This window comes from Periplaneta americana, chromosome 2, assembly GCF_040183065.1.
Source record: "Periplaneta americana isolate PAMFEO1 chromosome 2, P.americana_PAMFEO1_priV1, whole genome shotgun sequence".
Taxonomy (NCBI): domain Eukaryota; kingdom Metazoa; phylum Arthropoda; class Insecta; order Blattodea; family Blattidae; genus Periplaneta; species Periplaneta americana.
The window spans coordinates 38,580,789-38,598,908 of NC_091118.1; the positions used below are offsets into that span (position 1 = coordinate 38,580,789).

At 37.1% G+C, this 18,120-nt stretch overlaps 1 protein-coding gene across 3 annotated transcripts in view; it reads left to right on the forward strand.

Moving 5' to 3' along the window:
• Positions 1–955: 955 nt before the first annotated feature.
• The window catches only part of LOC138692741 (zinc finger protein 726-like), a 33,699-nt gene continuing 16,534 nt past the window's right edge, over positions 956–18,120 (forward strand). For all 3 annotated transcript variants that reach the window (XR_011330126.1, XM_069815937.1, XM_069815944.1), the window contains exons 1-4: positions 956–1,184; positions 4,717–5,486; positions 11,171–11,450; positions 14,578–14,828. Coding sequence is in view for 2 of the 3 variants with exons in the window: in XM_069815937.1 (XP_069672038.1) it covers positions 4,726–5,486; positions 11,171–11,450; positions 14,578–14,828 (1,292 nt within the window). In the remaining variant the exon portion in view is untranslated. The remainder of the gene's footprint in view (positions 1,185–4,716; positions 5,487–11,170; positions 11,451–14,577; positions 14,829–18,120) is intronic.

The window sequence follows — 18,120 nt, forward strand, 5'->3', positions numbered from 1 at the left end:
CACTTCCAATATGTATCCCTTATGGTACTTCAGTGTTTGTTGAATTCAGTATAGTATAGGTAGGGCCTAATAGTGTTGTTAAATGATACATTTCTATCTCAGAAATAGATGGATTTAGCCACCGGCGTGGTTCAGTCGGTTAAGGCACTTGCCTGCTGTTCTGAAGTTGCGTTCGGGCGCGGGTTCGATTCCCGCTTGGGCTGATTATCTGGTTGGGTTTTTTCCGAGGTTTTCCCCAACCGTAATGTGATTGCAAGATAATCTATGGCAAATCCTCGGCCTCATCTCGCCAAATATCTCACTATCACTAATCTCATCGACGCTAAATGACCTAGTAGTTGATACAGCGTCGTTAAATAACCAACTTAAAAAAGAAAAGATGGATTTTTTTTTTTTTTAGTAGACGGATAGGTTTTAAAATGGTGTGTCTGAATACAGAAGATAACTGTGGTCTGAAGATAGAGGATGTAATTTGGAATTTAAACGTTGGGATGGGTGAATCTGTTCCAGACAATTCAGTCAACAGTGGTTTTGAACTCCCAACTAGAAAACTAAATCGACGTGTTTTTCCTCAAAATCGTGTCCCCTGCACATATTAAGGGTGGGAAGTTTTGAAATGAATAAACGGTATAATCATACGAAGCTTGTGATTGTTTTATCCCAAATAAGAGAGTTTTTTTTTATGCATTATCCCTAGATAAATTGATTCGTAAAATAAATTCAACGATAACTTTAGTCATATGCACAGTGGAACGAGAACTTCTAGATTGAGGAGTAAATAATAAAACAAATTAAAGTGGAGCGAATAATATTACATAATTATTATGAGTAGGGCGTAGACGTAATCAGGTCAAGACCTTCTACATACCCTGGAGCTGACCATCGCCTTCTAGATCTGCAAGACCTTGGACAGGCGCGCTCCGGCGCTCACAGTCACAGTGATTTGTTTTTGCTATTGCCAACTTTCATAATCGATTATAAAATCATTTACAATTATTGCATTTAGTATCAAAGGTTTGTAAATACAAAGCATATGAATTGAAGTTAATGCATACAAGTTAAATATGTAATAGAAAGTTAAGAAAATGTAAAGTGAATTTATATATTTTACAATATGACAAATATTACATGACAGTGGTATTAATCAGTCATATTTATTGTTCCAAGACGTATCATACATAAAGGTAACTATTATATGCATTGGATTTTTAATACAATTTTTATTTAGATATAAGGCCAATGTTAAAGGTATGTGCTCGTAAGGATGAAAGTGAATAAATAATACTCATTTATTTCATTAAACACCTAACCTTTGTATGGGAATCAGACTCTGAATAACATTGAATTGCTGATTTTAAAACTGATTATTCTAGTGGTAGAATGTCATCTATTCTCTCACATTTTGAAATTCGTCAGCTCTGTTCATTTTTATAGTGACTTCGATGTAGTTGTATATATAATAGCCACCGTAACTTTGAAACTTAGAGAAAATACCTAGGCCTATCAAGTTTTCAGAATCGAACAAGAAAACATATAGGCCTGCTGAAGGAAGAAATGTGATCATTGAAAAATATAAAGTTATAGCAACATGAAATTAAATAATTCTACATCTACCTAGCCGTTACTGATAATCTAATCTAAACTATTCACAACTCAGGAGACGGTACCAGTAACATCTTTGGAATTAGGGCTTTCCAGATACAGTACCTGACATATGACGACTTTTGTACATCTCCTGATGTACAGTGTATAGTTATTATCGTGAAATAAATTAATATCATTGAAGCGTACTATTTATATGACACAATGACACACAAAGCTGTTATAGGATCAATAAAAAGTTCCAAATTGTTCGGGTTAGTCCAAACATATGATTTGATCCCCCCCCGAAGACTATTATTAGGTCTATTTACCACATTCCAACTATCATGATTTCCTTACCTGTGTTTCTATATTGGGTACATTTTTGTAATGTGAAGTAAGTTAATGGACAAAGAGGAGTATGGATTATGTTAAAGATTCCGTGCTTATTTTACTGTGTTTCTGCATTCTTCCTTTTGGACGAGGTAATTATAACCTAGTCAAATTTTATTAGGAGCTGGTCAGTCATGTGCGATTTGTTCGATAATGTGGTAGCATTGTCCGCAGTCTTGTGCAAAGAGAGCAGATGGCAGATTGGTTACTTTCATGATTAAATGATTAACCTTGGTTGTCATGACAACAATCTGTAGCCCACGTGGCTAGCGAGCTGTCAGAAGTTGAAGGAAATAGTAATTCTATTATAGGTGACAGACATACTCACCAAAGATCTGTAGATGTCATGGTTGGTAAGTTTTAATGTTATTAGGCTCTTTCAGCACTTACTATTTTAGCCAATTTTCAAGAGATTTGTTATTTTTTCATTTCAAATTTGTTTGAAGATTGAGGTATTTTTATTGCTAAAATAAGTAAGATTTGAATCTGCGTTTTGGTTGTCATTTTCAAGCCAGCTTCGCACATTATTGGCTGATTGATTCCCAGTTGGTCCATAAATATAATTACATATTTAATACAAAATAGTGGCAATGTGTATGTCATATATCCTTTTGCCTTCATTATATGTCTGTCTCTGAAGTCTGATTAGTGAAATATGTTGCTAGTCAGTGATGTATACAATGGAGGGAGAAAGCAACTGGCCGCCTTACCCCATTATCACTTGATTTAGTTGACTCATGAGTGATGCTTCATTGGTGTCACTAGGTTTCTACCAGTTTTCGCACAGTTGACTAAATAACAATATGTCTGAGATTTCCATGGTATATTGATATTGTCTTTAGAATTTAATTCACTGATCTGAAACCCAGAATGTAAAGTAATTAGTCTGATACCTATTTATAATTAGCTATTGGCCTGCAAAACGTGCTTTTTCTAAGATGTAGATTAGAGCAGGATAGCTTGTAAAAACCACAACCCTGGAAGAAATCAATAGGAAATTTGGCAATTCTCCTAGACAGTGAATGTTTCTTTCTTGTGTACTTAGCATATCTGTGCGAGAAGTAAAAAGATTTGCAACAATTTTACAGGTGTCAGTGTTCCTAGAGTGGATACTTAACCTTGTTAGAAAGTTTAGAAGGACTATAACTCTATTTAAAAATGTTCTGCACGAAGTGTTATATTGTTTAAAATTTCCTAGGTCAAAACAAGTCGTCATCTCATAGGTACACCTTTTGTCTTGTACACTGAACTGTACACCTGGAAATAGATTTTGATTAGTATGATCCTTTTTGAAAAATGACACGGGCAAGTAACAGCTCTCTTAACAGTGATTCAAGCCACCGGCATGGCTCAGTTGGTTAAGGTACTTGCCTACCTGTCTGAAGTTACGCTCAGGCGTGGGTTCGATCCCTGCTTGGGCTGATTACCTAGTTGGGTTTTTTTCGAGGTTTTCCGAAACCGTAAGGTGAATGCCAGGTAATCTATGGCAAATCCTTGGCCTTATCTTGCCAAATACCATCTCGCTATCACCAAATCATCGACGCTAAATAACCTAGTAGTTAATACAGCGTCGTTAAATAACCAACTAAAAAAAACCGTGATTCAACACACCACTTTCCACATTACGAGACGTGGGAAAAGATTTTTGGGGTTTCTTTTGGCTGTATTTATTTAGCAATGAAATGAGGAAGTAGTAATAAAAAAAATAACCTCTGAACACCAAGGTATTCAATTTTCATAGGCATTTATCATGAGTCATGAACAATTCGTCGGCTTCTAAAACCTCGTAAGTCCAATTTTTTCCGAATTTTGAAATCTGTATATATTTACAAACTGCGTATCTTAATAACGTACAAATATTTTTATAAATAACAAATGGATAACAATTGTTAACTGGGATATCTATACTAATAATAAATCTGCAGCCAAAATTTTTCTGGTAATTTTCGATTTTCCAAAAATAATTGGTATTAACATGTATAATTAACCATCCTGAAACCGAAAATCGCTTTTTTGAAATTTTTGTTTGTATGTCTGTCTGTCTGTCTGTCTGGATGTTTGTTACCTTTTCACGCGATAATGGCTGAACCGATTTATATTAAAATTGAAATATAAATTAAGTTCGTTGTAACTTAGATTTTAGGTTATATGGCATTCAAATTACTTTATTTAAAAGGGAGGTTATAAGGGGGCTTGAATTAAATAAATCGAAATATCTCCCTTATTATTAATTTTTGTGAAAAATGTTGCATAACAAAAGTTTCTTTAAAAATGATTTCTGATACATTTCATTCCAAGCAAAATTTTGATGGGACCAAATTGCACCAAAAACGGATGTTCTCTCAACCAAATGATCATATTTTAATTATTTGCATGTAATAACAATTAAGAAATATGTTAAAGGAATTATCATTGCACTAAATGAGTGATCTCTGGACCAAAATGATCGCATTTTAATTATTTAAATACAATTTAAATTAAGTAACATATTAAACTATTTATCCTTCTATCAAACACGAAAGTTCCCTAGTCCAGATGTCCTATTTTAATTATGTAATTACTTTATATTTATTTCTAACAAGTGCAGCGGAGCGCTCGGGTACAGCTAGTAAAAGAATAAGAACTTACTTTGCTCTGATATACAATTTCGTCAAACACAGTTACGAGGTTTAAGAAGTAAGCCAACGAATTGTTCTCCTTGTAATGTATAGTACTGAAGGCCTTTTTCTTCTTCTCTTGTAGAATTCAGTGATGGAAGAGGAAGATGGCGACATACATGACGATGGTAGTGATGAAGTGGAAGAGGAGGAAGAAATGGAAGATGAAGAAGATGAGGAAGAAGAAGAGGTAGAAGTAGAAGTGCGAAGTTCTTCTAGCGGAGATGAGCTGAAGAAATCAGATTCTGATAATGAATTATCTGAACAAGAATCTCATGGTGCAGTTACGAGATCTTTCTCCCGTAGAAAGAAACAAGCAGAGACTGAAATAAAATCAGAAGTTTCTCCACGAAAATGCCATCGGTGTGGCAAAATCCTCTCTACTGACTTCTGTCTTTGTGTGTACAAAATACCATTTCAGTGCGAACGATGCGACATAACTTTTGCAGGTCTTCCCGAATTTCAGTCCCACATGCGTTCTGTCCACGCGCGCAATCGTAGTGGTGTTGGTGCTAGTGCCAGTGATACCCCGTCTAGTGAACATGCTGATATGAAAGATGTAAATCAACCAAGTGCACTTCAAGTCAATAATGTTCAAAACTCAGAATCCGAGCTTCCAAGAACTGCACAGCCTCTGGAAGTCCATACATGCCAGACTTGTAGAGAGACCTTCACCACGAAGCTCGGTCTCATGGCGCATAGTTTAAATCATATCGAACGCGAGGAGACGAACACGTATAAATGTAACCACTGCAATCGAGAGTTCACTTCAACTGTTAGATTGTCCATTCACGTAACGAGAATGCATATAGAGGAGAAGAAGTTTTTATGTGATGTGTGCAATAAAGGCTTCAGGTAGATATTTAGGCTGTTAAGTATATGTGAGGCGTTTAGTTCCAGAATCAGATACATCACTGAAACATAATTTTTCAATATGAAGGAAAACCGTTTGCAAGAAACCAAGGGTTTGCAACCAACAGGGGTGTATATTGCGGGTGTTCAAGGTGTGCGCTGGACACCCTGTAAATTCGGTAATCTCATTTTTTATTTTAAGTTGTGTTATATAATGCAACAATAATTTTAATTTATCACAATTTAAATGCGTGGTAATCTCATTGGAAGTTGACGTATATAGTTCAAGACTAATTTTAATTTATTACCATTTAAATATTTTAAATGCCTGCTGGTTGAATGTGCACACCATCCCCAGAACGGCTTTCGTTTTATAACGTACGCTCTGCCTGACGAAGTGGGATGAGTTCTGGTCTGGTTGTCCTGTCCGTACAAAAGAACATCCCCTGCTGAGAGTTACTGCTATAATTCTCTGCGCGCGCAAGGTGGCATGGTGGGGATACTCGCTTCTCTCAAGCTCGCAGGTCGTCCTGTATACAGGCAGCTCAACTTGTCAATAGCGTTACAAAATATTGTGTTTGACGTGTGTGTTTACGTGAATTTACTGTGTTTAGGTTTTACTAGGGTTCATAGTAGTGTGCCAGCGCAGGTGAACAATTTAAATGACTTATTTAATGATAATAGCACTTGCAAATGTACACTGTAAAAGATCTTTTGCAAAAGCCATTCTCTTTTCGCCCACTAGGAGAGAAATTACATATAGTGAATAAGGGTAGACCTATGAAATTGTAGAATAGTTAGCGAGTTGTGGAACTTCAAACAGGTTATTTTGCTGGCCATGGTTGTTTGATCATAAATAATGCAATTTTGAATAATGTTATTTGTAGTTGCCTCCTTTCTCCGGCATTTGCAGGGCAGTCATTGAAACAAGGTGATTAATTTTTAAGAAGTTGTGGTGCGAGTACTTTGAATAATAGGCCCTATTTAAATGTAATTTTCTTTTAATTTTATGTCATTTTTCCATTAGTTTAAGGGCCTTTTAATGATCATTTTAAGTAGATTTTTAGGTCATCAACATCCGCCTCATAGTTATTATTTATAAATAGTACTAAATTATATATTAAAAATGGCAGTTAATGTTGACCCGATATTTCACTTAGGCCTATAATAATTGTGCGAGATAGACCAACTATATATTTTTAACAGAACACCCAAACTCCAGGTTCAGCATACGCCACTGACAACCAATACTATTCCTTCATCATACAAATCCATGTGATGTATCTGGCTTTGGAGCATAACAGTGCTATAACAGTTGTAGAATCATATGAAGATATGAAATATAACATTAGCTCATTTTCTAAAAAAAAAGTGATGTATCTGATTTTGAAACTACACGCCTCATATAATGTTGTGACGTTCAAACAAAATCTGTATGTGGTAAACTTAAGAAATTGTTGTCACTGAAATGATACTTTTTTTCTCAAACATGGGTCATTCGAAAATTAGTGTAAACACTTACACTTTAGCTAGAATCAAAAACTTATTTATTCACATTTGACATTTTTAAATTTCTTAAAAGTAATCTCCTTCAGTATCACATACCCATCGCCACACCTCTGGAAAGTGACAGTTGCCATCCACAGTGTCACATTGCTCTAAGCTTCAAATTGACTGTTCTACAGCTGTTATGTTGGTCTGTCTATTTCTAAATCATACCCCTCAGTTTTTCTTTCATCTTAGGGAAAAGGTCGTGTTGCAGAAACTCATTATATCAGGAAAATATGGAGAATGCTTTAGAATTTCCCAGTTCCACCTGTTAAGTAAATTAACTTCTTTGGCAGTCCACCACTGTGGAGTAACGGTTAGCGCTTCTGACGTGAAACGAGCGGGCCCAGGTTCAAATTCTGGTTGGTACAATTTAAGTGGAAAGTGCACCAATATGCCTTGGGTTAAATCCCAAATCTCTCCGCAGTGCATATGAAGGGAGTCATATGTCACTGTTGATAGTGATTCGCATTGGATGGGGACGTTAAGCCTGGCGGCCCCCTTGGTGCTGTTCGACAGGAGTAGGCTGCGTGCTGGCACCTGGTTTCCCCTTCTCCCTTCCTCGCCTTCATCATCATCATCATCCATTCTCTACACTACACTTACACGAACACTTAACATACACTCACCTTAATACTCGACTTAACTCTTCACAAGTACCCATCATGCATAACATGGCCCGCTGAAGTGGTGTGCAAATTGAAAATGGGTCACAGTCTTGCCTTCTATCTGCAGTATGCGGAACCCGAATCATGCAAAGTGAAGTGGGTAGGCATTAGTTACACACACACGCGCGCGCGCACACACACCACCACCACCACCACCACCACCACCACCACCACCCCTCCTTTTCCCCCTCCCTGCATTGAGAGGGGAACGAACTGTGATTGGACGTTGCTATGGCAATGTGCCCCTACCTCACTTATAATGTTAACTGTCAGAAGAACAAAGTTTCGTTAATTCTAGTATACATTATCTTATAATTTATTATATATAAAACATAAAAATTATTGTTACAGCTAGTTTATGAATTAGAAATAAGGAAGAGCTGTTAATTTGAATGTATTGGAAGCAAATCCATTACTGAATTATGCAACAAGGTGAGCAGTGTTTGCATCCTGTGTCTCAACTCTTATATTCAATCATTATCGAGGAACTCTAGTTTGTGCTCGATTACACTAACCTCTAGCATTTGAAAGTGAAACTACACAGCGATGGAGCGCACGAGCACAGAAAAATAGAACACAAAAATTCGCGGAGTGTCAATTCTATATAATCCCAAATTCGCTGGGTAAATGTTCGTTTTCCTTATCACTGGGGCAACCATAAAACATATAAAGTATGAAAAAACATAATATGGAACTTTTAACGATGGTGGTGTTGTAACATTTATTTTGATTGTTATAGGATTTGAAGTATAATATGTCAATAAAATCATCTTGAACATGAGCACAATAGCCCTAAAGTTAATGCGATAAAGGATAATATGTTGTCTTCAGTTTTGATTACGGTATTATGAAAAAGTGGCTAAGTTCCATTAGCAAAATTCATGTTCAGCAATTTTCGAGGCTCATTAAACTATATTAATAATTACCACTGAAAAGCTGGGTATATCTGGAGACAAATTATTAAATATGGAGACATTCCAGGGACGAATTTTGCCTGGGAACAAAATTCGGGGACTGTTCCGGGAAAACAGGGACATCTGCGACAAATAACTGTGACACTTGGAAAATTCTGTGCAAACTGTCTTTGTATTTGTTGGACAGAGTGAGTGAGTACTGGTACTTGAGTACCGGTAATATAAAGATTTGATGTTGTGTAATAAACTGAGAAACATCTATTCCAATAACACGATCATCACAAAAGAGATTGTTGCTCATACTGAAAGCCGGACCCAGCAGGAAACTAAACTCTCTTTAATAAGGAACAGATGAGTCTTTTTTTTTTTTCTCTGTTATTTTATTATCTCAGACATCACTTTTATAATTGCCAGGATACACAGCATGCAGCTTGGAACGAAAAGTCTTGAAACAGCTTTGGGTTTAAGTGCTGTTTAACAGTAAGGAAATAAAATGGATGGATTGTACACATTAAGTATAAATATAATTTAGAACTTTCAAAGTTGAATATGGTGGAAAATAATTAGGGTATTGCACTGTATCGTCAGGGTGATTAAAAAAGTACGGCCTCAATGGTGCATCCTACGTTGAAAATTCAAGCACATTAGCTTGAAAACTACCTATTTCCAACAACTTTCTCCTCTTTCCATTTTTCGCTATCTGCACAATGACGCAGTTTGTCTATGTCGCGTGACTTTTGAATCACTCTGTATATAAATTTCCATTGATTTGGAGTTATTTATTAACTTTGTTATCAGGAACTCGAAAGGTGAACCTATCTGTTGAATCTGTTATTTGTGTGGCCTAGATTGGGGGAAAGGCTCTTTGTAATGAATTCAGCAGTTAGGTTTCCTTTTCTGTGCCTTATTGACAGAGCTGATGCATTGTTTCAAAACACTGAATATTTCTACATTTGTTACAGAGTGTGAAAACTGCAAAATTTTGTGTACTCTGTAATAAGAATAATTGTGATTATTGTGTGCTATTTTTATTTTATTGTGTTCAGTGCATACTGCCCGTGTCTCACGTCCTGAACCGAGAGTTCCCTAGTGCTTATAGCCACGCCTCTTAGGTCTGCTCGGACCGGCACGGCAGCTGCAGCGTGGTGGCACAGCAGCATATTACATGTTCTGAAAACATTATCCTATGCCATCGCAGGGATCTTTACTGGTTATAATACTGGATACTCTGTTCGTGGTTACCACTATCGCTATTATCTGTGATGGTGATTTCCTAAAATGTATGTACACACTGGGCCACTCTTCGTTCAGTCTGGACAACTGCTGAATTACCATAGGGCAGCATTTCTCAAAGTAAGTTCTGGGGTTCCGTGAGCCCTATATGATTTTAAATGTTATTTTATACTTTTTTTTACTTGGTTATTTAACGACTTGTATCAACTACTAGGTTATTTTGCATCGATGGGATTGATGATAGCGAAATGGTATTTGGCGAGATTAAGCCGGGGATTCGCCAAAGATTACCTGACATTCGCCTTAGGGTTGGGGAAAACCTCTGGAAGAAATCCAACTAGGTAATCAGCCCAAGTGGGAATCGAACCCGCGCCCGAGCGCAACTCTGGATCGATAGGCAAGCGCCTTAGCTGATTGGGCTGCTCCAGTGGCTATTTTATACTTAGTGGATACTATAAAAATACATAGAAATGTTACGAAAATATGAATCAATAATAACATGAAACCACCAGTAGTAATAATAATAATAATAATATTGCAAGAATATGCGTAATAATAATAATAATAATAATAATAATAATAATAATAATAATATTCCAATAATATGCTTAATAATAATATGTTTAATGAACATCTAAAACGGAAAATACCCATAATACTTTTCACTTTCATCACTGGATTCTCTGCATATGTGTTCACTAAAACAAAATATCGAAAAGACAAAATGCAGAAGTACAGTAGAAATGAGACTACAACTTTCCGCCATAAAACCAGATTGCAGGCTTAAAAAGCAAATACATTCGTCCCACTGAACAGAATTATTGAGATACTAGCTTTCACTTGTCTGTTAATTATTAAACACTAATAAAATATTACAAGGATTCCGCAGTTAGCCTACACTTTAGATTAAAAGGGGTTTCGTGGTGGAAAAAGCCTGAGAAGCACTGCTATTGAAAAAAGAGTTTATGGATGTGTACACATAACAACCCTAATCGCGATTAGATCGATAATCTGGAGTAGAGACTGTAGTCTACCACTGGCATTAGTGTTTAGTTACAGGAATTGATGAGTAGGACATAATTTGTTTTGTGAGGGGATAGCCTATACATTCGCTTGTCCATGGCTGACGACAGCAATCCTGAAAAGGCCGATGTGTTGAACGTAGGGTAGTAGGCACATGCGGTACCCAGGACCTCCCACTCTCCCCCTCTGCGTCTCGCCCCGCAAAGAAATAGCTCAGGAAGTGAGGCACGGGCAGTATCTTATTTCTAATGCATGAACAAATAATGACACATTATCACAATTATATACTTTAAATTTGCAGTAGTGCCAGCACACTGGAAGCACATAAGAGGTTACATCTTGGCATCCGGCCTTACAAATGTGATATTTGTGGCAAGTCGTACTCACAGTCCGGGAACCTGGCATATCACAAGAGCACCCACACTGGCGTGAAGTCCCATGTCTGCCATCTGTGTGGAAAGGCGTTCCTTACAGCTGGGATTCTGGCGAATCATGAGCGACGACATGCTGGACTCAAGCCATATGTCTGTGATCAGTGTGGGCGTGCCTTCGCTGACAACTACACACTCACACATCACAAGGTATGCACATAATTAATTTACTTCTTTCAAATAGTTCCAAATTACAGTATAGCTTCATTTCAGCATTCTCGTTTTCAAGGAATGGTTTCAAAACTTCTACAGAACTACCATAAGAACAATGTAATTGATTCCTGCTTTAAGGAAAATGCCATTTTTAAGGAATACAGCAGAATCTCTCATATCCACCAGCTATGGGCAGAACCAGTGTTGGAATTCAGTGTTCTGGATAGTTGGAAAATAATTTCATAGGTTATTTTAGTGGGTAGACACAGCTTTGAGCACTGAAAAATTGACCATATGAATTTTTTTTTTCTGTGTACTTAGCTGATACACAGTTGCAAATTAATACACAGAAATCCCACCTTTCTTCAATATATTAATAGTACATTATGCAACGAGCCTATAATGATAGTAATTAAGAAGCGAGTATGGATGTTTATGAAACAAGCGCAAGCGAGTTTCATAATTTTCATACAAGCTTCTTAATTACCATTATAGGCGAGTTTCATATGACTTTTTATGCTCGACCATATTTCTAACTTGAAATTACAGTATTCAGATGTATACATTTTATTTGTATCTGACAAGATCGGAAGTGACCTTGTTCTAGGTCGTGAATTGTGAGATGTGCGCAGACGCGAAAGTATTGATTTTTTCCGAGGAACAATAATGTCATTGACCTTGTGTAATCCCGTTAAACTTGGTATAACTTTTATTATTGAATTCGACATTGAAAAACGAGATGACAAATGGAATTTATTTGAATATTATTTACAATTAACGCTAATTATATAGTAACAGAACATAACCTTCTGCGACAGTATTGGATTTCCAGCCTCCGTGACTTTTCGCTAATTCTCTTTTGATTGCATATCCGAGAATAATCGATACTTGCGGTTTTATAACGGTACAAAGCTGACTCGTTATTGGCTGAACACCTGTAAGCTGAGTTGTCATTGGCTGAAAACACCTGAACTTTAATGAATAGGTGTACTTTAATGACATGCCTTAAAGGACTGCTACCAGGTGTATAATTACTACATTTCGGCATGGTCGAGCATAAAATAATTTTCAATTCTCTAACATGAATTTAAATGCAAATTTTAATTATTCACTTTCCAGAGTTTTGCTCTTTTAACTCAACCAATTTTCAATATTTTCATGCTTTGTTATTTTAATTTTGAAGCTAAATATGCAGGGTGGAAGTGAAATAACCCTCTAGATTGAAATGGATGATAGTGTACACTTAAATGAATAGAAAACCTATATTACTTTTGTCATTAAATGCACAGTTAATTAGAAAATTCAGTTGGAATTTCAGCAGTCTGGCAACATTGCCACTAACACACTGCTTTTTCTTCTTGTAATACAGATGTAAGAGGTCAACGAACTCAGGTCTGTCTGCCTTAGTGAACTATCCCCCATCTCCCATTCTGGCTGCTCACATCGTTCAGTGGCTTCAAATTAGTTATGGTAACAATAATATTTGAGGAGAAAAATTCGCTCTGGCACCGGGGATCGAACCCAGGTCCTTGGTTCTATGTACCAAGTGCTCTCACCATTGAGCTACACCGAAGTCCAATCCACAGCACCGGATCGAACTCCCCTCCTCTAGTGTTATTTCCCTTAATGGCCTGACTCCACGTTGCGCATGTATGTTGATGTTTATATTCAAGTCAACTGCCATTATACGAGGGGGATCCAGGAAATAACGACTGTTCGCGCATACCCGCCGTGCAGCTGACTCCCCTTCCTTGTTTGAAGGTCAGCTGGCTTCCTTAACATGTGTTCTCATGTTGTGAGTACTGGTTGCAACAAGTCGCCATTGTGCATTTTGTGTTACTTCAAAATGAACGACGTGATTGATAATCCTGCCGACTGTGAGGTGAGGAGTGTGATTCGATTTTTGAATGCCCGACATTTGAAACCTGCAGAAATTTACCAGCAATTGAAAGAAGTGTATGGTGATACTGTAATGAATGAAAGAAATGTGAGAAAATGGTGTGAAATGTTCAACAATGGGTGAACAAATGTCCACGATGAAACTCGACCCAGATGCCCATCACTCATCACAGAAGACCTGAAGACTAAAGTGAACGACAGAATCTTGCAAGACAGGCGCACATCACTCGACGAATTGCATATTGCCTTTCCTGACATTTCTCGTTCTTTGCTTGGTGAAATTGTGTCGCAACATCTTGGCTACCACAAAATCTGTGCACGATGGGTTCCACGGCAACTGAGTGACCAACACAAAACTCAGAGAATGGCCTCAGCATTGACATTCTTGATGCGATATCACACAGATCAAATTGTGACTGGTGATGAGACCTGGGTGTCTCACAACACCCCAGAGACCAAGCGCCAATCACGTCAGTGGCATCATCCCTCATCACCCAAGAAACCGAGAAAATTCAAACAGACTCTCTCAACACAAAGAGTCATGGCTACTGTCTTTTGGGATCGCAAAGGTGTTCTTTTGCTGGATTTCATGCCAAAAGGCACTACGATCAATGCAAATCGTTATTGTGAGACTTTACGAAAACTACGGCGAGCCATCCAAAACAAGAGGCGAGGAATGCTTTCGAGAGGAGTTGTGCTTCTTCACGACAACGCCCGCCCGCACACTGCTGCTTCAACTCGAGAATTGCAGGATCAATTCGGTTGGGAAATCTTTGATCATCCGCCCTATAGTCCAGACCTTGCTCCTAGCGATTTTCACCTTTTCACTAAGCTGAAAGACTTTCTGGGTGGTACGCGTTTTGGAAGTGATGAAGAGTTGAAGAAGACAGTGAACACCTGGCTTAATGAACTGGCGGCAGAGGAGCATAACACGGGAATTCTAAAGCTAGTGAACAGATACGACAAATGTTTAAATGTAGGTGGTGATTATGTAGAGAAGTAAAGGAAGCTTCAGTTATGTAACAGACTTTGTTTTTTCAAATAAATATATTTTTTTTAATTATTACAACAAAACGGTCGTTATTTCCTGGATCTCCCTCGTACTAGGAGCACACTCAGCTGAGTGACTAATGGCTGGGATTCCACAGTAAAGTGCACAGTAATGTGTACAGAAATATGCACTGTGTGTGTGTGTATATATATATATGTTTGTTTTGTTTGTTAGGTAGTACACTCAGGAATCCGTAGCTACATGTGTGATGTGTGTGGGAAGGCATTTGTGCACAAGCATACTCTAGCCAGCCACAAGCGTATCCACAGTGGGGAGAAGCGTTACCGATGTGCAATATGCGAAAGAGCGTTTACTCAGATGTCAACCATGCTACAGCACCGCAACACCCACACTGGGGAGAAGTCATATCGATGCATTTGTGGGAAGGCTTTTACACAGCAGTCCAGCCTTGCACGGCACAAGAGGTGAGTGATAAAACAAACCAGTAAATAAGTTATTCTGTCATAGGTAACAAATCTTTTAAAGTTAGTTGGATCACTTAATTACATAGAATTGCTTAAGTGGCATTTAATAGACTGTTAGTTATTATTCCGGGCAAATCGTAAAACACTGAACGCTAAGCTCCGCCCACGACCCCTTTCCACTTTTCCCCTACAAGCTCACCACACACTCTAGCGGGAAAGAGTGGAAATAGGGGTCTAGGGTGGAATGACATCTAGTGGAGGAAAGTGGAACAAAAAGAGTGAATGCGGTATCTATGAAGCAAAAGTGGAACTTCGTTCTGTTTCCCTCTCCAGCCTCTCTTCCTCTCTTCTTTGCTTCATGTCTCTCTCTTCTTTTTTTTTCTTATGACTTAGCAGAGGGTAGTATTCGATCCGTTCATCTTCCTAACGAAACGCACGCACGCTTTGTGGTCACGCTTTAGACCTCTCGGCTACCGAGACGAGTAGGTGGTAGAAGGGAAAATGAATCTATTTATGTTCAAGGGAACTGCCATAACGTATTGCAGAAATGCAATGTGTGTCGTTGGATATGTCTTAGTACGTATGTGGTTGTTGTCTAATGCACATCAATTTGGTTGTATTGTGTTGTGTTGTAAAATATGAAATACGTGCGAGGCGGTAGGTAGTGATCCACCAAAGCAGGGCAGATAGTAGAGAGAGACAGTAGAGAGAAAGAGCAGGCGAGAGAGGTGCCGAGCGGTGAGGGTGTGGATAACTTTCCCTACTGGCGTTCGCTGTTTTACGATTTATCCATCATTCCATTAGCCGTGTAACTCTGTATTTCAAGTGAGCAAGTGTCGCTGGCTGTAGTTTCACATTGTAGTGTGTTTAGAGTTTCCTATTCAGCTGTTTAAGGGCTTGTTCTGCATAAATGCTCACAGCTGAATTCAGCATTAAATTCTGAATAGGGCGAGTCTTTTTCAATTCAATTTTAATTAAAATTAGATAAAGATAAGAAAGTTGAATACTATTCCTGATCACATATAACAGCTTGGTCAGCCTAATGAACTTCCAACAAGAGGCCTATAATAAAAGAAGTCACGTTGTAACCCTGATGGAATTGCGTGGAGTAATAGCTTGCAACTGCACTTCCATCTAGCGGTCATTACCAAAAATGTCTTTTCGACAGTGGAGGCTCTAGTGGTTATCTTTTTATGTTTTCACTTCATAACATGGGAATGGACATTCTAATATACAGTGTGTTAATTAAGTATGGAATATTGCCGATAACTCTTTATATACGCATTTATTTTATGAAAAAATACCAGAAACAAAAGTTGTTGGAGATATCTAACTAAAACTTATGGCTGTGGTCTCATAAAAGTGTTGATTCATGTGTGGTGTGGGGGAGGGGGGGGGGAAACACTTTTTTTTTTTAATGGCACCATATATTAACTTTTACATATTTGAAATCTCCATTCAATTTTACATATCAATAGAAGCTTGGCTCAGCATAAATGATGAATACTCTAATCTAAATGTTATGGTTCTTTCAAATGCTTTGATAATGTAACACAAAATAAATGTTGTTGTTGTTTTCTAATGCCAGGCGTTTGACAATAAAGTCATTTGACCTCTTGCACTCCATTATTTTTCAAAGATATTATCATGGCCAGCCACTGAAGTACAGATTTCGAGGTGTTCCGAATCCATTTCTTGGTTTGAAAATGTGTGTAACATAAAATAACATAACTGTTTGAGAGAATGTTTAAAATTATGGTTCTTTTAAACTCAGGAATGAAAAGGAATTATTGTTGATTTATGTTATTGTTTTGTTTGTTTCGTGGCCTACTCCATATGAATACAAACAGCAGAAATAACTAAAATGCTCTCTCAATTAATATCACTCAATAAAAGAATTGTATTCCAATGGATACCATCCCATTGTGGAATCCTGGGAAACGAGATTGCGGATGCTTTAGCAAAGAAGGGCAGCACTGCTACTTATAGACCTGTTACTAAATCTACGTATTACTCTGTAAAAAGATTTATTAAATCTACATACTTAGACTTCAACAAACAAAATTTGATAACACAATCCCAAGGGAAAAAATGGAACTCTCTGCATCAAAATCCACAGTTAATTCCCGATTTACCACGAAAATCGTCTGTAGCTGCATTTAGATTGGCAACAGGCCATGATTGTTTGGCCAAACACCTGCATAGAATTGGAATATATCAGTCCCCTAACTGTCCATTGTGCAACTCAAACCAAGAAATGGATTCGGAACACCTCAAAATCTGTGCTTCAGTGGCTGGCCATGATAATATCTTTGAAAAATATTGGAGTGCAAGAGGTCAAATGACTTTATTGTCAAACGCCTGGCATTAGAAACCAACCAACCAACATTTATTTTGTGTTACATATGAAAGCATTTGAAAGAACCATAATTTTAAACAGTCTCTGAAACAGTTATGTTATTGTTTTGTTTGTTTCATGGCCTACTCGCCTACTCCATTATGAATACTTAACATTTATTTTGTGTTACATTATCAAAGCATTTGAAAGAATCATAACATTTACAAGATAGTATTAATCATTTATGCTGAGTCAAACTTCTATTTGTATGTAAAATTGAATGGAGATTTCAAATGTATAAAATTTAATATAGGGTGCCATTTAAAAAAAGTGTAATTTTTTTGCCACACCCTGTACATGAATCAATACTTTTGTGAGACCATAGCCATAAGTTTTAGTTAGATATCTCCAACAACTTTCGTTTTTGGTATTTTTTCATAAAATGAATATATAAAGAGTTATTAGCAATATTCCATACTTAATTAACACGCTGTATATGTGATCAGGGATATTAGTAAACTTTAATCTCTGTTTATTCAGAATGAGTGATTTTATAATTTATTCAAAGTTCAATAACCGCTTTTTGGTTTAAGGTAGAATTTTTCTGCAAAGCACTATAGATTTATAACATGAAATCCTCTTTGATAATTTGCCAAAAAGTGAATTTGGATGTTCTTCACCCTAAGGTCTCTTTTCCTGTGGAACATTACAAATATGTATCGTATTTTTGTGTTTTTACACTTTCAAAGCAAATGTAATTTCGAGCAAAATTGATTTGTAACGTATAAATGATGTTTCGTATCTCTCAGAGTTTTAAGTGTGATTGTAAAAAAAAAAAAAAAAAAAAACTTATGTCCGAAATAAATTAACATGGGAGTATAGGAATTTCACCAGGGCCTGAGAAAAGAAATGAATAAGTGTAAAATGCATAAAAGAAATTTTACTGTATTTTTT